The sequence below is a fragment of the Cannabis sativa genome, chromosome 7 (genome assembly GCF_029168945.1).
Source record: "Cannabis sativa cultivar Pink pepper isolate KNU-18-1 chromosome 7, ASM2916894v1, whole genome shotgun sequence".
Classification (NCBI taxonomy): Eukaryota; Viridiplantae; Streptophyta; class Magnoliopsida; order Rosales; family Cannabaceae; genus Cannabis; species Cannabis sativa.
Genome location: NC_083607.1, coordinates 60,614,627 through 60,637,097, shown reverse-complemented (window position 1 = coordinate 60,637,097; position 22,471 = coordinate 60,614,627). Strand labels below are relative to the sequence as shown.

Genomic DNA, 22,471 nt, shown 5'->3' with positions numbered 1-22,471 from the left:
AGCATCATAATTCCAAACTTTTTTTAGTTATTTTTTTTTCCAGTTAAAATTAAGTTAAATTTAGATAATATTAACTTGACAAAAACCAAAAACCAAAAACCAAAAACCAAACTTTTAAATTATAAAAATTTCTTTTACAATTTGTAAACATAGCATCAAGAAGAGCTTCAAACACTAAAAACCATTGTCATATATTAACAGCGTTGATATTTTTCCAAACATTCTTAGCTATCAAACTCGACTAATAATAAAAATATAAGTAGAAATAAATAATCAGACATAAGTATCGATCAATGATTTTCTCATTTCATCCACAATAGCACCAGGTTGTCCCTCCCTCAACTTGAAGACACTCTCTATAACAGAGAGTTCAGTTGCAGTTGTGTCCGAGCCACAGAAGGCCGTCCAGTCATTCACCGTCATGCCAGCAGCAATCACTTCACTCCCTCGGTTAACCGTCCCAGCAACTAAAGGGACTTGAAGAAGAGTTGAAAGTTCATCCAAGTCTTCAACAGATGTATGGGGGTGAACCTGTTTAGACAGAACACAGCAGAATTTTTAGTTGTTTTGATCGAAAAAAAAGTAATGAAAGCCTTCAATTTACAAAATATTTAAGCCCGGGAAGAGTTTGATTTTGTTTTCCTCCTTACCAAGCCACCTCTATTGGAGAAGGTGCAGTAGCTTCCGACTAATATGTTCCCGGCAATTGTCTGCCTGAAAACTTCTACTCCAAGAACGTCTGCTATCATCTCTTCGGTTTCCTAACAAAGTTTTGGCACAAAATAAGAAACCGAAATGGTACATTTGTGAATATGTTATTTTATACTAATTTTACTAACAGAGCACATAATTATTACCAGACAAAGAAACTATAATTCAGACTTTTGAAACTTTTATATTTAAACATCAGAAATATACACAAGACATATTGAAACTAAGAATGTATTCTAACATCTACAAGCATAGAATTTACTAAATCTAAAACTATTTTTACAGAGATAAAAGATTTGAGTAATACAAAGACAATAATAGCAAACAATATATATATATATATATATATATATATATATACCTTGTCAAGATCAGTGTGTGTGAGAGCCACATGGTCATTACATGCTATACAATTTCCAAGAGCAGATAATTTCTCTTCAATGCGTTGAACAACAACTTGATCAGGTAGACTGTTCCTCAAGTGTTGAAGCTCTATAATAATAACAATACAAAGATTAATTAAAAACTATAGAAACATAATCATTGAAGTTTATGTTATGAACTTTGCATACATAATCATATAATAACATATTAATCATTGAAGTTTATGTTATGAATATGCAAATGTTTATACATGTATAGTTATATATACCTTGGTCAGTGGTATTATGAGGCACCAAAAGCCCATTTTTGTTACCTGTAAAAGATCAAATCTTTGATATAAGATACCATTAAAAAACACAAAACCAAACATTTTTACTCACTAATTTTTGATTAGAAAGAGGATTAAGGGAACGAACCAGCACAAAGGCGACCGATGATTCGAGTGCCGGAAATAGAGGTCTTCACCACAGGAATCACACCAGCAAACTCCGATTCAAAAGTGCTGTTGTTAACAAATTCATCGCTTTCAGTTTCAATTATTTTCATATATACGAATCAAAACACAGTAATAGCAAACTTCAATCATACCTGTAGAAATTCTCAGAGCCTCCAATAGCAACCAAACAGTAAGCATTTGTGAGCTTAGAGAACACTCCAACTTCGCACGAGTTCTCGAATTGAAGACCTTCAAGTTCAACAGTTTTGTTAGCAAACTAAATCAAAATGAAAATCTTATTACAAACAAAGGACAAAAACAAAAAGCTACTCACGAATGGCCATGTTGTATGTTGGAGCTTGATCACAGGATTGGCTTAACGAAATGGTGTTTTAGGGTTTAAAGAGTTTTTTCTTTGAGTGGATGAAAGTTAGGGTTTTGAATTGAAAAGATTTGGGAATGAATTTGATTTGATTATATAAAGGAGAAAACTAGATTTTTCTATTCCTACTCTAATGAGATCCATGGAAAAAATATTTAATCTTTAAATTTTGTAATGACTAATTTTCGCATAAATATTTTTTTTAGTGTAAATAAATATTTAAATTTAACTTTTAATGTTAATAATATTTAAATTATATTTTTTTTTGAATGAAAATAATCTTTATTAGATAGAAACATTCGCTAATATAAATGCCTGAAGAGCAAGGAGAACATCACTCTTAGTAAAACGACGACCTGACCAATAACAAGCACCACGTGCCATACAGTGCACGACTTTGTTAGTAGACCGTTTAACATGACCAATAGAAACATTACTTAAAGAAGATAAAATAAATTGACAATCTTGAACAAATAGACCAAAAATAGAAGGCATAAATACCGAACTAAGAATAACTTGAACAACTAAAATGCAATCCGTCTCTAAAATAACATTTGACTTGTTATTCCTCTTTATCCAACTAAGTGCCTCTTTGACACTTAGAATTTTTGCAATTTTGAGTCGGCAACTGACAGAAGAAATAGTTGAAAACGCCTCAATTATTCGACCGTTACAGTCGCGTGCTACAAAACCAGTACCAATCTTATTTGTGTCTTTAAAAACTGTCCCATCCACATTAATTTTTAATTGTGCAGCAGTCGGTTTGGACCAGCGTTCTCTTGTGTCAGTGCGATTGGAAGACAGGGAAATCGAGTCCAGCCGCTTAGACTGAGCACACTTCCATTGTCGGAGAGTGGTTCTAGCCAGCCAAACAACATCAGCAGCACTACAACTTTTACCATTCCAAAGCATCTCATTCCGAGCATTCCAAATTGCCCAACTAACCATAACGCCTTCTTCAACTAACCTCATATTGCCTACTGCCAACACTTCCATAAACCAGTCAAAAAAATAATCAATTATATTTTTAGAATCTCTAAAAGATAATAATCTTTTCAGTTTAAAAAATAAAAATAATTAATGAAAAGATAATTTTAATTTTTAATTATCTTTTGTAAAAGATAATAATCTTTTTCTGTGTTTAGTTTTTAATTTCTAATATAAATTACTATTATTTATTTAACTAAAAAATTATTATATTATTTGGTTTTAAGTAGAAAATAAAATTTGTGTTATAATTTATGATGCAAGAGACTCAAGAAGTTATGTAAAATTTTAAAAGTTTTAAAATAATTTATAATATATAAAACAATTTGAAAACGGAAAAAAATATCATTCCAACATCAACACAATATAAAATTAATAAATACATTAATTTTTACTTATAAAATTAATAAATGAAAATTGCCCTATTATAAATTCTATCTAATTATCTCTTTCTTTATTTTATTTTTATTTTCATCATTCTTATTCTAATGATTTTATTTATGGTTATTTAAATTTTAATTAAAAGAGTGCCGGTAATGATGATGATAAATAAGAGTTTTAACATGTTTTGTTTTGAGACTGGTCTTATAAGATGAGCTAAAAGCTGTTCAAAATAATATCCCAACTGGGAAATTGTTAAGATTTAATTCAAATGTCAAATGTGATGTGAATTTACTTGGTTTAGATTTGAAAGTTGCCTATTAACAATATAACAAGATGTACTTTACACTTTTTAGTTGCTTCATTCAATTGATTTTTAGGTTACTTACTTACATAATCAAACATAAATAACAAAATTAATTAATTATCTCAAACAACAAACACCACATGCAATGTATATACTCATAATAGTATACATTCATATAACTTAGTTTACAACATATCATATACAATAATGCAAGGGAAGCCCATGGTAGAGAGTGCAGTGAGTTTTTTAGTGGGAAAGCTTTCATCTTTGTTGGATGATGAGGTGAAGCTCGTAGGCGAATTTCGAAAAGAAGTTGTTTTTGTGAAGAATGAGTTGAATGAAGATGAGGATGAGGAAGACATCATTGATGATTTCTTGTATAGATTTGAGCATTCCAAGAGACATGGTGGAATCAAAAACTTGGAAGCTCGCTGTCGAATTGCAGAGTTAAAGTTTCTTAGTTCACTATCTTTGGATTCCCCAACAGAAGATGGTGAAGTTCTTAGTTTGTCTAGATTATGTTTGAGTCATTACAAGATTTGCCCAATTTAGTTTCACTTGAGTTTGGAGTCACTATTATGTAGGAGTTTCTTAATGCTCCAAATGATCTATATTGATAAAATGGAGAACTTAAGAAGGGTGATAGTGGAAGACAAAGCATTTGCAAATTACTGAACAAATTACCATTTGGAATTGAACACTAGAAAAGCCTATTGAAATGGGATTAGATGGCCATTGGCTTTAGAGATGTAAGATAGTCATTCTTCTTATTTTTATTTTATTCCAAGTTTTGTAAAGTAAATTTTCAAACTTCAATCATGGACAAATGTGGCTAGTTGCAGAGAAAATGGATGCACCATTTTTGTAAATTCTAATTCTGATGTATTATTTGTTGCTATTCCTTATCATTTTAGTGCTCTCATTTTTCTTCAATATTTGTTGGTGCAATGAGCTATCACAAGTATATATATAGTGCATGATTGGTACATTTTCTTAGTACAATTGGTATATTATATTTTCTGTTATGAAAAATAATTTCCAAGTGTTGACTGTATGAAAAATAAGTTAGAGAAATGTATAATGAAATGGGAGTGAACTGTTATATTATGTGATTGATCAGACACCCTTCTTTCATGGGAATCTCCAAACAAAGAAGAAATTCTAATGCAGCAGCAACCAAACGGTTTGATTCAAAGAGGTGCTGAAGATAAAGGTCGGTCTGTTGAAGAAATCATCGTATGGATTGAAACGGTTTCTAAGACATTACGTAGTACTTCAGGTTCAATAAGTTCATGTTAAAACAAAAGTTTAAAACTTCATATGTGAATACTATGCTCATTGCATGTGTTGGAATTTTAAACTAAAATCTGCAACCTTTATTTTTTTCCAACACATTTCAAAGAAACAAAATTAATACAATATGCAAAATTGGTATTTTTTATGCTCATGGCATGACATGTAAATTTCAAATTAATCTATGTTGACCGTTAGAATTTTACGGGTTACTTTACATAATAAACCAGTTAAGATTATTTATTTAATTAAAAAGTTATTTTATTATTTTATTTTAAATTTATCAAAATCATAAAAACAAAGCAGAAAATGAAATTTGTGTTATGACATACGATGTGGGAGAAATACTAAACTGATATGATTAGTTTAACATAGGAATTAATTATAGGATATAGTTCATCCTCAAAATAGGTGCATCTATAGAGAAAGAATGAAAATTTACATAAATGGTGCATCTTCTGCAACAAGCCAAATTTACTTAAGATGATTCTCTATCACCACTACAATCTTCTTCACATATAGATTTACAACATAAGTGCAACTTCTGAAAAAAGAAAACAATCCAAATTTTTGTTGCTAATTGTCATAGTTATAATGAAAATTACAAAAAGGAATGAAACTTACATCTCTTAAAGCCTTTGACCTTGAAATCCTGTTTCAATATTCCACTTGCCAATGAACACATTTGAAATGTGTTTTACTTTCAAGTAGTTCTCATGTTGACTTCCATTGTATATAGTTTCTATCAATTCTACACCCAAATTGATCAAATTAAGAACTTCAAGGCTTCTTAAGAGTTCAATTCCTAATGGTAATTTGTTCACCAATTTGCAATCTTTCAACCACATAATTTTCAGATGAGACAATGCTTTGTCTTCCACAATCACCCTTCTTAACTTATCCATTTCGTCAATATAAAGCTTTTCGAGTTTTAAGAAACTCCAAGCTTTAAAACATAGTGACTCCCCATCATAAGCTCCTTTGAAAAGCTCAAGTGATACTAAATTGGGCAAATCTTGTAATGACTTTAGTGGATCTACCTGCAACTTACAACCAACCAAACGTATTTTAGACAAGTTTGTAAGGTCTTGTAGTCCTTCTACTGATTTCTCCACGCGTCCACGAATGTATAGTCTTTGAAGTAATCGAAGAGATGACAATGATTTAAGCTGCAAATTAAAGACTTCTTCTTCATCTTCTGTTCTTGAATACAAATGTAATGAACGAAGATACTTTAATTCATGAAGTGAAGAGAATAATGCATCCTTATGCTCAACTCCAAGTTTAAGGATGCCTAAATTCGTTAATTGTGTAAGCTTTTGTATGGATACCAAAAGCTCAATATCACCAAGTTTTGCCTCAACAAAACATAGTTTTCTCAAGGATGAAAGTGAGTTCATTCCTTTTAAAGCCTTAAAACCTGAACCTTTATGATCATAAATGGTTAGATTTCGCAGACAATGTAATCTTAAAATCTCACTAGGTAGCTGTCTTACAAGAGTACTTTTAAGATCTAATGTTTCAAGGTGTTGAAGATTTGAAATAGAGGGTGGAATTGAACTTACATTGGTATCTCTTAAACTTAGGTACCTCAAATGGTATAGCTTTGTGATATGTTGTGGAAATGTGGTCATAGGTGCATATGTACAATCCAACACCTTGAGAAGTTTTGACCCCTCTTCAGAGAATGAAGACTTGAAATTATTCCAAACATCAATTTCTTTGGTGAAAACGAGCAAGGAGCGCAGTTGTGATAGTTCATTGTCCCCGAATGGATCTAGTTTTGTTCCTTCATGAAGAGATAGGCGTCGAACTCTTTCAGGTAATCTTCTGTTACTCTCTTTATTAGTTACTACTGCAAAACTTTGTTCTTTGGATTTAAGAAGCATAGTTTCCCTTAAGATATCGTGAACTCGACAACTTTTGATTCTTCCATCTCTGTATCTTTTATTGAGAAATGAAGAAAACAGAAAAAAGCTTTGTATATTCATTATATGGAAAAGGAAATTAATACAACATATATATATAGCTTCAGGGAAGCTAAGATCACACCAGTCAACAGTCAACTAAGCAGTTGGAAACTGTTGTAACTAACCGACTAAAGTGGAGGGAAATAAACTAATGTACAGAATACAAATAGCAGTCTAAATAGTGTATATGTATGAGAAACTTAATACCCCCCCCTCAAGATGGACTGTATATGTCATATACAGCCATTTTGCCTATGTGAGAGTTGAGAATGGTGGAAGATAAAGGCTTTGTGAAAGCATCAGCTAGTTGTTGTGTGGTATTCACTGGAATTAGTCTGATGGTAGATTCCTTGATTTTGTCACGAATGAAGTGACAATCCAGCTCTATGTGTTTTGTTCTTTCGTGAAAAGTCGGATTGTTTGCAATGTGTATGGCCGATTGGTTATCGCAGTATATGAAGGCGGGTTTATCTTGTTGAATCTGAAAGTCTTGAAGAAGGTATTGCAACCATGTAATCTCACTGCTGGTAGCAGCGAGAGCGCGGTACTCTGCTTCTGCTGAACTGCGGGAGATAGTTGGTTGCTTTTTGGTGCGCCAGGAAATGAGGCAATCCCCAAGAAAGATACAAAAACCTGTAGTGGAACGTCTCGTAGTTGGGCAGGCAGCCCAATCGGAGTCAGAGAAACCCCGAAGGTGTAATGAAGAGCTGGTTGAGTATATTAGGCCCTTCCCAGGATTGCCTTTTAAGTATCGTAAAAGATGAGTAACAGCTTGCATGTGTGTGGTTCTCGGAGTTGTCATGAATTGACTCAAAGTGTTCACAGCATATGTGATGTCGGGTCGAGATAGCGTAAGATATAGAAGCTTGCCAACCAGTTGACGATACTGAGAGGGGTTGGTGAGAAGGGTACCGGTTTCATCGTCAAGCTTGACTTTGGGGTCCATAGGGGTCTTTGCTGGTTTGCTTCCAGAGAGACCATTGTCTTCAAGGAGAGTCAAAGTATATTTTCGTTGTGTGAGAACCAAAGCGTCCTTTGCTCGAGCTATCTCAAAACCAAGGAAGTACTTGAGATTTCCTAAAGTTTTGAGAGAGAATTTCTGGTTTAGTTGTTGTTGTATCTGCTGTAGGAGGGTGAGATTTGGTCCCGCCAATATAATGTCGTCAACATAGACTAGAAGTGCAACAAATGACTCATCGTGTCCTCTAGTAAAAAGGGTGTAATCAGCCCTTGATTGAACGAAACCTTCTTGAAGTAAAGTGTCCGAGAGCTTGCGATACCATTGTCTTGATGATTGTTTCAATCCATAGATTGATTTGTTGAGTTTACATACCAAGTTAGAGTTTGGTTCTATTGAATCCGGTAGCTTGAGACCTTTTGGTAGTTCCATGTATACTTCTTCATGAAGATCTCCGTTGAGGAAGGCGTTGTCCACATCTATTTGTAGTGTGTGCCATTGTTTGATGGTAGCAATGGCGAGCAGCAGCTTGAATGTAACCATTTTAGCTACAGGTGAGAAAGTATCGAAGAAGTCAAGTCCTTCTTGCTGCGTGTATCCTTGAGCAACGAGACGCGCCTTGCAGCGCTCAACAGATCCATCACTATTGTATTTAATTTTGTATACCCAGCGACATCCTATGACTCTTTTGTTAGGTGGCAAGCGAACATATGTCCAGGTCTTGTTCTTGAGGAGAGCAAATAATTCACGCTGCATTGCTTGATTCCAAACACGGTATTGTGAGGCCTGATTGTAGTTTGTAGGTTCGAAATGGGCTGTTAAAGCAAGGATGAAAGATTTATAAGTGTTAGATAATCGATCATAAGATACAAACTTATTTAAAGGATGGGGAGTAGAGGTTTTATCCTGAATAACAGAGTGACATTCGTAGTCACGTAAATAGGCTGGCTGCCTTATTACTCGGCTTGTTCTTCTTGGCAGATTATCTAATTGAGGTTGCTGAATTGGGGGATCTGTTGCTGCATTCTGATTTGTTTCTGAGGAGCAGTTTGTTTCTTGCGAGTGAGAGTCATTATTTTGAGAGAAATCACTGATTTCATTCTCTTCTTCGGCTGCTGGAAAAAAATCTGCTACACTAGTATCATTAACATCAGCAGTAGGTAATACAATATGGGAGAAAGGATCAATATGCAGGCTGTCATTGTTAAGTTTGTAAAAAGGATATATGTTTTCGTGGAAAACAACATTCCTAGATATGAGGAATTGTTTGTTGTTTATGTCATACAACTTGTATCCCTTTACTCCTTGAGGATAACCCATAAAAACACATGTGCGTGTTCTAGGTTCAAATTTAGTGCGATGTGCAGCAAGAGTAGATGCAAAAACTAAGCAGCCAAAATTCCTTAGATGTTCATATTTAGGAGCTTTGTTAAACAATAATTCATAAGGAGTAGTATTACCTAAGTTGGGAGTGGGTGTTCGATTTATCAAATATGCAGCTGTCATAATGCATTCACTCCAAAATTTAATAGGCAAATTAGATTGAAAAAGCAAAGCACGAGCAACATTTAAAAGATGCTGGTGTTTTCTTTCAGCGACCGCATTTTGTTCAGGAGTTTCCACGCAAGTAAAGTCATGTAAAATGCCAAATTTAGCAAATAAATCCTTAAAGACTAACTCTGGGGCATTATCAGATCTGAAGCATTTGAATATGCAATTAAATTGTGTCTGAATATAAGAAATAAATTGAGGAATAATATGAGAAACATCAGATTTTTGTCTCATCAAGTAGATCCAAGTAAATCTAGTTTTGTCATCAACCAAAGTAAGAAAATATTGGTGGTTAGAGTGAGATGGAATATGATAAGGACCCCAAATATCACAATGAATCAAATCAAATTTATTTTCAGCAAAGTTATTATTTTTAACAAAAGGGAGTTTCTTTTGTTTAGCTTTAGGACAAATATAGCAAGTAGAGTTTTCATGTATTCTATCAACATTACACTGCAATTTATTGCAGAGAAGAGCCAATCTTTTGTTTGAAAGATGGCCCAATCTTGAGTGCCAAGTGTCAGCAGAAACGGCAAAGTTGAAGGCATGAGTGGTGTCTTTCTCCAGAACATAGAGTCCACTACATTCTTTACCTTTGCCAATCACTTTCTTGCTGAGAGATTCCTGGATATAAAAATCATTAGTATTGAATTTAACCACCACACTATCATCATGGGTTATACAACTCACAGATAAGATATTGAACTTAAAACTTGGAACAAACAACACATTCTTAAGGATGATATCTTTAGTAATTTGCACTGTTCCACACTGTTGCACAACTAAAGAATCATTGTTAGGCAAAATTAATTTAGTGATAGGAGCTAAACATATAGATTGAAAAAGTTTAACATTATTACATATATGTCTTGTAGCACCCGAATCCATAATCCAAGAATCTTTTGTCATGTTTATAGTGTTATATGTTAGAACAATACCAGTGTTGTTTGTGGAAGTGCTAGCATCTGGTGTGTTTTGAACCGGTTGCTGATTGGCTAGAAGGTTTAGAAGTTGCTGGTACTGAGATGCACTTAGTTGCGGAAGGAGAGTGTGGCTTTCTTCAGTCGAGCTACTAGTTTCAGCACCCGTTTGCACCTGATTTGCTGTAGCTTCTTTGGGTTTGTTTTGTTTGTTGAATCCTGGAGGATAACCATGAATCTTGTAACACCTTTCAACCGTGTGTCCGTGTATGTTGCAGTGAGTGCAAAATGGTCTGCCTTTCTTGGGAGGATAGGTCTTGTTCCCTTGATTGTCACTCTTGTTCTGCATATTTTTGTCCTTTTGAAAGGCAAAAGCCATATCAGTATTGGGGTTACTTGCTGCAACCATGTTTCCCTTCTGGTTTTCTTCTTGAGTAATGAGATGAAAAACCCGATTGATTTCAGGGAGAGGGTCCATGAGCAGAATGCTACTGCGAACTTGAGAGTATGTATCAGTGAGCCCCATGAGAAATGATATTACATGTTCCATGTGATGAAATTCTTGAATCTTCTTAACTCCACCACATGTACAGCCATTACAAGTACATGTGGGTTTGTAGTTTGACAATTCCTCCCAAATGGATTTCAACTTGGTGAAATACATCCCAACCGATTGTGTATCTTGCTTCAGATTCATCAATCCTTTCTTCAAATTGTAAATATGTGGTCCATTTCTTTGATGGAACCTAACTTTGAGATCCGCCCATATGTTTGCAGCAGATTCATCATAGAGGATACTGGAAGAAATTTCCTTAGAAACCGAATTTAAGATCCAAGATATAACTATGTTGTTGTTACGGACCCACGCATTATAGAGATTATGATCAGAAATATTAGGTTTAGGAATGGATCCATCAAGAAATCCTAACTTATTTTTAACAGAGATGGAGAGCTGCATAGCTCTACTCCAAGAAACGTAATTGTCTTGACCAGTTAGAAGCTGAGAGACAAGAACGTTACCTGGGTTGTCTCCGTGATGCAAGAAGTAAGGATTAGCAGGATCTTCCATGGGATTCTTTTGGCTGTTGATTCGAAGAAATTGATTTTCTTGTTGGATCGAAGCTGGAGAAGTATCTACGCCTCTAGCTTGTTGATTCGCAGCATCGGACTGGGTTGATGTTTGATCTTCATCAGCCATGTCGAAGGAGGACAGAAAGAACAGAAAGAAAAGAAAAACAGAGTATCGGAAAACAGAGCACGATACTCGTCACCGGAGAAGGTGAACGGAAAGACAGAGATTAGGATCGATCGGGGAAAGCACTTCTTTCCCGCTCTGATACCATATTGAGAAATGAAGAAAACAGAAAAAAGCTTTGTATATTCATTATATGGAAAAGGAAATTAATACAACATATATATATAGCTTCAGGGAAGCTAAGATCACACCAGTCAACAGTCAACTAAGCAGTTGGAAACTGTTGTAACTAACCGACTAAAGTGGAGGGAAATAAACTAATGTACAGAATACAAATAGCAGTCTAAATAGTGTATATGTATGAGAAACTTAATATCTTTCATTCACTTGGCATAAACTTCTGTTAAGAAGCTCATTGAAACAACCATTTGCCACTTCTTCTAATGTTCTTCCTTCCATTTCTTCTATGAAACCTTCAGCAATCCACAATCGAATCAAAACATTGCGTTTAATCAAGTAATCCTCTGGAAATAAACTTATGTACATGAAGCAATGTTTCAAGTGGTAAGGCAAATCATTGAAACTAAGTGAAAGTATGGCTTGCATTCCTTTCAATTTTCTATTGCCATGTAATTCGGCCCTTAAAGAACGGTCAACAATCTCCCATTCATCTACCTTATTGATGTCCTTTGTGGCCAACATGCTTCCTATTGCCACAATGGCAAGAGGCAATCCTTCACATCTTTTCAAGATATTTCTTGAAATCTTCTCCAAATGAGAAGGACAAGGATTACCTTGAAAGGCTTTAGCGCAAAATAAAGTCCAAGAATCATCATAAGATAAAGGATTTAAGATTAAGGTCTTACCCCCAAGATCTTTGGTAGAACAAGAAGCCACATCTACATTTCGAGTTGTGATCATTACTCGGCTATCATTTTTGTTGTTTCGAAATGAAACTTTCAATGCTTCCCAAACATCCACATCCCATATGTCATCCAACACAACCAAATATCTTTTGTCACTAAGAAAATCAACAATTGTTTTCTTTAGCAAATGGGTGTCTGTGGAGTTCTCAACTTCATCAGGAACTAATTGGTTCATAGCTTTGAAAAATTGCTGAATAATTTGCCTCAAAACTTCATCAAGCTTGAACAATTGTGAAACAGTAACCCAAGCTTGGAGTTGGTGAAAATGATTCCTTACTTGTATATCTTTATATACTGAACTCACCAAAGTTGTTTTGCCAAGCCCTCCCATTCCAACAACTGCAGCCACTTGTAGTTGGGAGCAATTCGAATTCGCCATAAGAAAACTCGAAAGATCTTGCTTTTGTGACTCAATGCCAACTAACTGAGCATCTTCCAGCAACCGTGCATCATTTCTAAGCTCATAAAAGTAGCAAGGTTTAGTTCCATAGCTCGAGCTCGACCCGAGCTCTTTGAAACCATATCTCTTGTGTCCCTCAGAAATATCAGTAACTCTGAGTTTGATACACTGCAATTGGTATGCAATTCGATGGCGAGCTTTCAAGTTCTTGATTCCTCGAACCATCTTGCTTAAATAAGCATAGAATCCACCATGTCTCTTAGATTGCTTAAATCTATACAAGAAATCATCAATGATGTCTTCTGCATCATAAGCAACCTCTCTAACTTGCTTAACCCAAACTTTGATTTCCTCATCATCATCTTCAGCAGCATCAGCAGATCTCAAAAAGGCTCTTATACGATCCAACTCATTCTTCACAAAAACAACTTCGTTTCGAAATTGGCTGATGAGTTTCACCTCATCTTCCAACAAGGTTGAAAGCTTTCCCAGTAGAAAACTCACCACACTCTCTGCCATGACTTGCTTTGATCTGTTGTAGCAAGTATATATTGCAAAAATTAAATCTCTCCCATGATTTGTTTCGATCTATTATTGTATTATACATAATTAATAATCATATTTGACAAGTGATGTAGAAAATTGAGTTCCAAAGATTAATTCTTTTGAGTAACAAAAAGTAAGGAAGAAATTAAGAGCAGATAAGGCAAACTTTATATATATATATATATATATATATATATATTGAACTGATAATATGTGACAAAATTAATTTAGATTAGGTAAGAAATTAAGAGCAAAATATACCGTTTGATTGGGTGGGGAGGTAAGCAGGTTGACCAAAGAGTTGAAAAAATGAATGAGAAAGAAGATGATGAACTCTGACTGCATTTGAAGTGTGGACACAGAAAATTTCACCTCATCTTGCAAGTACAGGCTGTATTTTTTTTTTTGAGAAAAGGCTACTATATTAAAACAAAGAGTTATAATACAATAGACATTAGAGGAGGCGGAAGTTCCTCCAACCATAAGCAATCAGTATCCACCGTAAGAGCAAATTTAGCAAGAGTATGAGCCGCTGTATTAGCTCCTCTCTTTACATGTGAAATTTGAACTCCAGGGAAATTGGACACTAAAAGTTGAATATCAGCCAACAAGCAATGGAAATCTGAAATTGTAGCTTGAGTAGACTTCAAACCATGAACCAATAAGAGTGAGTCTGTCTCAATGAAATCTACTTGTAGCTGAAGGTCTTTGAGCCATTTAAGGCTATGAAGCAAGGCTAAAGCTTCCATAATTTCTGGTTTAAAACAGCCAGGGAAAGGCCTAGACATAGCAGCAATACAATCACCACTGCTGCTTCTTAATATAGCACCAAAACCAGTAATTTGAGTAGCTTTGCTAACCGCTGCATCTGTATTAAGCTTCAGTCTTCCAGAGGGCGGATTCAACCATTTTGGTATCGTTGTTGAAGACCTGCTGTTATGCGAAGCATCAGAGGGCTGCTGCTGCGATATGGGCTGCTGGTGTGAGTTGTTTACACCTCTGGCAGTATGGAATTCATCTAGATAAGTCATTGCTTTAAAAAGCAACAATTCAATCGGTTGAGTTTTTGAGCCATGACGTTCATTGTTCCGTTCTGTCCAGAGACTCCATAAAATACAAGCAAATTGTTCCAATTCCAAGTTAGACCATATCAAGGAGATATGCAGGAAAATATCTTTAAGTGAAACATGTGTGTGAAGTAAATCCCCAACAACGAAATTGGATAAACGCCAGAACTTTTTTGGACGTTTACAATGGAAAAGTGCATGCAAAATGGTTTCTTTCTCTCTGTGGCATAATGGGCAAATATTGGAGTCGCTGATATGTCGAGAATGCAGAATATCCAGTACTGGCAAACAATCATGAATTGCTCTCCAAAGAAAAATGCGAACCTTAGACGGAATAGAAAGAGCCCAGAACTTTTTCCACCACGACATTGCAGCAGTATTGCTGGTGTTAGGCTGCTGTTCCTCCAGTTTTAAGGCTAAAAAATAACCTGACTTCACAGTGTAACAGCCATTGTTCTCATGATGCCAAAGAAGGTGATCAGTTTGGTTAAAAAAGGAGAGAGGAATACTCATTATTTTCTCAACATCAGAGGCTAGAAAGAGAGATTGTAAAAGGGTTAAATTCCATCTGCCATTGTCTAGAATTAAATCTGATACCTTCATATTTAGATCTCTGCCTTTGAATAGCAAAGGTTTTAAATAAGTGATACCAGGTATCCACGGGTCAGTAGCACATACAATGGTTTGACCATTCCCAACTTTCCACCTAAGGCCTTCAATTAAGAGCTCCTTACCCCACACAATGCCTCTCCAAGTAAGAGAAGGGTATACACCAGCTCCAGCATCCAGGAAGTGGGAATTTTTGAAGTATCGTGGCTTGAGAACACGGTGAAGAAGAGAAGTAGGATCTGAAAAAATCCGCCATGCTTGTTTAGCGAGTAGTGCTTGGTTGAAATGCACGAAACTCTTAAAACCCATGCCACCTTCGACTTTAGAATGACAAAGAGCATGCCATGTTTTCCAATTGATTCCTGTACCCGAAGAGTTAGACCCCCACCAAAACTTATTCATCATTACTTCAATTTGATCAATAAGCGATTTAGATAGCCTGAAGCAACTCATGGCATAAGTTGGGATTGCTTGGGCAACCGCTTTCAATAACACTTCTTTACCACCAATTGAGAAAAGTTGTTCTTGCCATGATGAAAGAAATTTCCAAAGTTTGTCTTTAATATCGGCAAACAGTAACTTCTTATCCCTTCCAGAATAAGATGGCAAACCCAAGTATCTTTCATGACATGGCTGGATAGGCATATCCATAATTTGTTGGAAAATTAATTGAACATGCTGTGAAGTATTCGATGAGAAAGAGAGGACTGACTTGGCTGCATTTAAACGCTGTCCTGAAGCATTACAGTAAGTGTTCAATGATCTTTTAATTGCTTCAGCAGAACTATTGTTGGCTTTGCACAGAACTAGGCTGTCATCTGCGAAGAATAAGTGGGAAATGGCAGGAGACCCACGAGCCACACGTAAACCAGATAAATTACCAGCTGATTCTTCGAATTGGAACAATCGAGAAAGACCTTCTGCACATATTATAAACAAATAAGGAGACAAAGGGTCTCCTTGTCGTATTCCTCGAGTTGGCAACACTTCCCCATGAGTCGATCCATTAATGAGAAAAGAATAGGAGACGGTAGACATGCACCGGTATATCAGATCCACCATGATACTATGAAATCCCATAGCAGTAAGCATTGCAGAAACAAAGTGCCATTCAATTCTATCAAATGCCTTACTCATGTCGAGTTTGATGGCAGAGTAACCTTCTTTACCTCTTTTCAAGTGCTTAAGTGAATGGATCAATTCAAAGGCTACCAAGACATTATCAGTGATCAATCTTGATGAGAGAAAAGCACTTTGTGACTCAGAAATAACTTGAGGTAGAAACGGTTTCAGTCTTAAAACAATGGATTTGGAAACAAGTTTGTAGAGGACATTACAAAGACTGATAGGCCGTAGCTGAGTCATATTTGACGGCTTTTTGACTTTGGGGATAAGAGTTATCAATGTTTGATTGAAAATGGTAGGATCTCTTCTCTCGTTAAGGACTTGTAAAACAGAACAAGTAACAAGATCGCCAACTATGTGCCAATAATTGGTGTAAAACATTACGGACATGCCATCGACACCAGGACTACCATCTGAATTCATTGATTTTAAGGCATCATAGACTTCAGTAGCAGTAAAAGGCCGTGTAATCTCGATATTATCAGTCTCTGTAATTGTTCTTGGCACCTTAGATTGAATAAATTGAATGGCCGCATTATCCACACCATCAGTAGTATAGATGTCATGAAAATAATCTTTAACCACCTGAGCAATAGCAGTTTGTGAAGTGTGTTCCACACCAGTAGCATCAGTTAGCTTTTTAATAGTGTTATTCTTCTTACGGCTATTAGCTTTTTGATGAAAAAACTTTGTGTTTGAGTCACCCGATTTCAACCAATTCATACGAGAACGTTGTCTCCAATAATCTTCTTCTTGTGCTAGTAACTCATCAAGGATGTTCTCACAGTGCTTCAGTTCTTCGAAGTGTTCAAAAGTGGTGGCATGAGAGTTTTGTAAGGCAGAAACCTTGTGTTGAGTGCTATTAATCTGCCGAGGTAATTCACCATACTTCTGCCTATGCCAAGTCTGTAGGTGGAAAGAAACAGCAGAGAGATTATTTGTAATCTGCAGAAGAGGATCAGCAGTAGCTGCTACCCAATTCTTGAGAATAATATCTGTAGCTTCGTCTTCTTTCAGCCATAGTGCTTCGAAATGAAACCGAGACTTGAACCTTTGAGAGACTATTGGTGCAATGTGAGTTAAAGGAACAAGCAGCGCACGGTGGTCAGATTTGAAGAAGGACAAATGTGCAACATCAGAGGCTCCAAATAAAGAAGGCCATGCATTATTAATGAAGGCATAATCAAGTCTCTCTTTCACATTTGTACCATTCACACAATTGTTATGCCAAGTATATCGTGCACCAGTGAAAGAAAGATCATGAAGACCACAGTAGTCTATAGTATTCCGAAAGCATTCTATTTGTTTATCACATCGAACAGGTCCTCCTAGTTTGTCATCATGGTGAAGAATTTCATTGAAATCGCCCATTACAATCCAAGGCATCAAAGGAGCAGTATCTTTTAGTCGCTTCAAGAGCTGCCAAGTTAAATGGCGTTGAGAAGTAGCAGGAGCTCCATAAAAACCAGAGAAATGAAATAAAAGACCATCAGAAGTCGTAATGTAGCAGTCAACAAAGTTTATACCAAAATTAAGTACATTTACATTTACATCAGCTTTCCAAAGCAACAATAAACCCCCACTAAGTCCCACTCTAGGAACTTCTATCCCATTAGAAAAATTAAAAGCGGTACGAAATTTAGAAATAGCACCTATACTAAGTTTAGATTCCATAATAAAAAGTACATCAGGTAAATGCTTAGAAATGAGCAAACGAAGTTGACGAAATGCACGGGGACTGCCCAAGCCCCGAGCATTCCAGCTAATTAGATTCATGGCGATTGGCGAGGCTGAGACTCAGCCTTCGCCAAAGAAATATCATTTTCCTCCTCCACTAAAGAAATGGCAGCCAGTTCAGAAATGGGTTCTGGAAGATGATTTTGAGGTGCATTTGTAATATCAGCCAATGAAGTGTCTTTGGTACGACATCTTTTCAGCACTTGCCGAACATTACCTCCTTGATTGATCATTTGACGCTTGGTAAAAGTACAAGGAGACTTCGAATTAATGGAAGTATTCTCAGTAGAAATTCTTTCACCCATTGCAGAAGAAACTTTTGCTAGAGAACTAGCCGTGGGTGGTTTTACATTGGTTGCTGGTTGTGATGGAATAGGCAAGTGATTAGCAGAATGTAGATGATGTAGGTACGCTGGAGGAGTTGCCACAGGTAATGCTATTGCCTTCTTGGGAAGATATCCAGGAGGGTATTCATTAACTTCCTTAATAGAGATTGTTGAAGAAGAAGAGACTTGTCCTCTGAAAGGAGTTGGCTGAAAAATACAAGGCATAGGTACTGGAACATCATCAACTATTCTCTTGCCTTTGATATCAGCCAATCCCATATGGTCACGTTGTAGACATGGCTCCTTAACAACTTTGTTGGAAGCATTTGTTACATTCTGCTGCATACTTGAGGAAACTGGTACAGGAGGGACAGAGGCAATTTCTTTCGCACCACTTGAAGATGATGCAGAACAAGTTTTAATCTGAGAGTGGTTTATGGAATCCTTGTTACTTGGGTGAACGGCCAACTGTTGGTAGGAATTTCCTGGATTGTCTGGTGTAGAAACCACATGATTAGAACCCTTCTCACGACTAGTGACAGTAGGAGGGAGCACTGGTGGCTGAGACGGATGAGAAATAATAGGATTAATAGTATTCCTTGCTAGTCTAGTGATAAAAGGCCATGGACCTGATTTAGAGAAATCTTGACGATAGCGATCATAACTTGATCGTGGTAAAGGAGAACCTGCCATCCAAGGCCCATATTCAAGTCCAGGTTCTATACCTTCATCAATCTTCTCCATATACATCTTGCAATTATCAAAAACATGGCCAATTATACCGCATTCGTAACAAAAATCTGGCAGCCTTTCATAACGGTAGTCTATCCAAAGTTCATCACGCATCCATGGAAGTGAGACCATTTGACCCCTTAAAAGCGGTTTTGAAACATCCAAGCCTACCCGAATCCTTAAAAAAGGACCCCACCCCTCATTAAGAGAATCATTGTGAACCTCTAGAAATTCTCCAATGAGATTGCCAATGATTTTTGCAAGAGCCTCTGATTTACTGAGAAAAGGCAATCCATAAACTTGAACCCAAAATGGAGTAGTAGTGTAAGAGGATAGTGAATCAGAAAGGAGAACACTCGGAGGACACAGTATTAAATGTTGATTATGGAAATGCCAAGGTTCTTTTGATAATACCCTTTTTAAATCCCCTTCACAACCGAAAGTGACCATATAGGATTCAGAGTCATAATCTGAAATGATGACCTCAAAACGTCCCAACCAATGCTTATGTAAGAAATTTTTGAGTTGATTAGGATTGAAACCCCTTTTGGAGTAGACACGGCAGAGAAGACGAGTATTGGTAATGCCCAGTGGTGGGGCAGAAACGTTGTCGATAGAAACCACAGACCTTTCTCTTTCGGTTAGTGCAGTAGAAACATCATGGAGAAAAGTATCCATAGTGTATAGGTAGTAAAAGTAGAGAGAAGAAAGGGATAAAAAAACCCAGAAAAAGATGAACAAGACCAAGAAAATTTGAAATAAACTGGGGCGGGAACAGGTAAATTCAAAGAAAGGGAAATCAAACTTACAAATATGGTTAAAGAGAAAAAATAACTACTAACTGCCACAGAGCACACGTAAAGGGCAGACAATGCTCCAACTCTGATGAAAAAAAAAAAAACACACCAAGTACAGGCTGTATTGAAATGTGTGGTTTTCTCTTTTTGTCTTCTTACAAAGCCAATTCTTCATTTCCTCATCTTGTGGTGTGGTGTAAAACTGTATATCAATTTATACCATGCAACTCCAAAAAAATGAAATACAGTAATTATTTCGGAATTTACAAAAAAAAAAAAAATACATTATTTTTAGGTTGTGTTGGTTATAATTTATTTAAGATATTCTGCTTTTAAGAAATTTTAAAAAATTTAACACGTTAAAAATTTAATACATTTTACAAAATTTTATAAAAATTTGTGAGAAGTTCTAATAGTTAAACTATACACCGTCATACAAAAATGAAATTTAATAACTTTTTTTTTTTTTTTTTTTATCAAAACTAGAGAAGCTCCTGCTAGTGGGACCAACAAGAGACTTGCCTCGACCAATGAAATTTTCATATAATTATATTGAGCATTGTTATTGGACGCTAATGGTACTTAGTACTTTTTATAAGTGATAGTCTACGATTAGTTAACAATATTCTCTAAAAATTATTTTCTTAAGTTATATGGGATAAGATACCTAATTATACTAATAACAATATGCCACTGAAAAAAGTGCTAAGCACTAATGATACTTTTTAGTAATTCTTAATTGTATTAGTAATTATACAAGTTAGTTTGGTTCTTCATAGCATATAGCAAACATCTTTCCATGCAGAACATGGCAGAATTGGCTATTTAATAGTAATTAATATGAGCTCTTAACTGTAATACATTCTTATTGGTTCATGTATTTAGAGAGCTTAATGAAAATTTGGTTTTATTTAACTTATTGAACACTGTTGAAAATCATGGGGTTCCATCTCAAAACTAATTGGTCATGAGTGAAGTAGCCCATGTTCTTATATATGGCTCAATTCTCTACCATTATTCTATGTGGGACAATGTCCACAATATTCCCTCTCAAGATGATGGCTATTTTTTGCTCATCAATCTTGAACCGTATCAGAGTGGACATGATCGCTATCTATATAGGTGCGGATCGGATATGATCACTTGCCCACAAGGGATATTAAGAATCATGTGGTTCCATCTCAAAACCAATTGACCATGTGTGGAGTAGCCCATGTTCTTATATATTGCTCAATTCTCTACCATTTATTTTATTTAGGATAATGTCCACAATAAACACAAAATCCAAGGCAGCTGTGTATACTTAAAACAGTTAAGTAAACTATGCATCGTATCAAATTTTAGCCATCAGACTAGAATTACATATATATTAACATTACTATGGGCTACAATCTTAATGTGGGCAAAATGGTTTGCCAAAGCTTTAATACGACGGTTCAAGGTATCACGGGTGGTGGAATTAGTTTGGCTGGGGTTATCATTGATTTTTTTGAAACTTATGGTGTCAACCAACTTCTCTATGACACTAAGGTGCAACCTCAATGGAAGATTGACGTAAGCATGGTGAATCGACTTAAGAATCTACATCCCGATGGGCAATCTCCTCCCGAAGCCCAATAACAACTGGAAAGGAGGCGCCCAACTGGCCAAGAAGAGAATGAGGATGAGTTGCCTCAACAATTGCTCAGTCTTAGTGATTCGGGCATGCAGTACATGCATGCCCAACTCAGCTATATTATTCAGCAGAACAATCATGTGCAGAGTTATATGGCGTAGATGAGTCTTTTTTATGAGAGTCAAGTTCACCAACTCTCATAATTTAGGGATTTGATCATGTGCAGAACAATCATGTGCAGAGTTATATGGCGTAGAAAGGACAAAAACTTTCAATTTAAGAATTTGATGGATATTCACTGAGATTATTCCATGAGTTAATATTAGTTAATTGTTCTTTCTTCTTTAATTGTGTGCTTTATTCATCTTTGTGTATATTACATGTTTGAGCTTGATCACCTTGAGCCTGATTTATGATTCTAATGTGAAAAGTGAATGTTAAGAATGCTCTAAATAAATAAACATAAGTTTTGATGTAAACGAAAGTATTTACATAGCTTGTGTGACTTTTAGATTATTGCTTAATGTAAATTGTTTGTTGAGCTAACTCAGAGATGCAATAGTTGACATGTACTTTAGTACTTTTATTATCTGAAAAGAATTTAGGTGGTTTTTATAATCTGTCATCACATAGGAGGAAGAAGAATAGTTAATTAATATTATCAATTAGGTAATCAAAACAATTGAAATCAATTCCCTAATTTCACATCTATTTATTGAACCCTTTTGTATTGCTTATTTTATTTTTCTGCATTCTTGTTTCCAATACTAATTTTTATTTTACCAAATAGAAATATAAACCTAATTTGATTAGTACTTAGTTATAATTTCTTTGGGTTTGATCTCACTTATGCGAGTTACTACTTAAATAATATGTGCACTTGCGTGTGTAAATATTTACAACAATTACGACAAATCATTAGAGAGAGAGTCTAAATTTGCTTAAATCAATTACTTTTGTAATTTTCGATACTTCACTAATTGGTTTCATTCTATAGGCATGGGTCCATGTGTTGGAAATTATTTTACCAGGATCTTAGATCTACTTACAAATATGTTGATTAACACCCTAAATATGAACTTTCTAAAACGATGAAATAAACACATATAAAGTTTA

At 35.6% G+C, this 22,471-nt stretch overlaps 4 protein-coding genes across 4 annotated transcripts; all 4 read right to left on the bottom strand.

The window, feature by feature from the left end:
* Positions 1-89: 89 nt before the first annotated feature.
* Positions 90-2,093, bottom strand: LOC115698115 (eukaryotic translation initiation factor 6-2). The gene is made up of 7 exons (XM_030625289.2): positions 1,866-2,093; positions 1,684-1,780; positions 1,512-1,597; positions 1,364-1,408; positions 1,073-1,203; positions 651-761; positions 90-531 (listed from the first exon to the last, which is right to left on the bottom strand). Exons 1-7 carry the CDS (start codon positions 1,873-1,875, stop codon positions 274-276), a joined length of 738 nt encoding a protein of 245 aa, XP_030481149.1. The 5' UTR covers positions 1,876-2,093; the 3' UTR covers positions 90-273.
* A 105-nt stretch (positions 2,094-2,198) lies between these two features.
* LOC133039791 (uncharacterized) lies at positions 2,199-2,909 on the bottom strand. Its single transcript, XM_061118746.1, has one exon. The coding sequence runs from the start codon at positions 2,907-2,909 to the stop codon at positions 2,199-2,201; it is 711 nt and encodes a 236-aa protein (XP_060974729.1).
* Positions 2,910-5,510: 2,601 nt separating this feature from the next.
* On the bottom strand, positions 5,511-6,872 carry LOC133039790 (disease resistance protein RPM1-like). Its single transcript, XM_061118745.1, has one exon. The coding sequence runs from the start codon at positions 6,870-6,872 to the stop codon at positions 5,511-5,513; it is 1,362 nt and encodes a 453-aa protein (XP_060974728.1).
* Positions 6,873-11,844: 4,972 nt separating this feature from the next.
* LOC115698151 (disease resistance protein RPM1) lies at positions 11,845-13,745 on the bottom strand. Its single transcript, XM_061118744.1, has 2 exons — positions 13,609-13,745; positions 11,845-13,333 (listed from the first exon to the last, which is right to left on the bottom strand). The coding sequence occupies exon 2, from the start codon at positions 13,318-13,320 to the stop codon at positions 11,845-11,847; it is 1,476 nt and encodes a 491-aa protein (XP_060974727.1). The 5' UTR covers positions 13,321-13,333; positions 13,609-13,745.
* Positions 13,746-22,471: the final 8,726 nt, after the last annotated feature.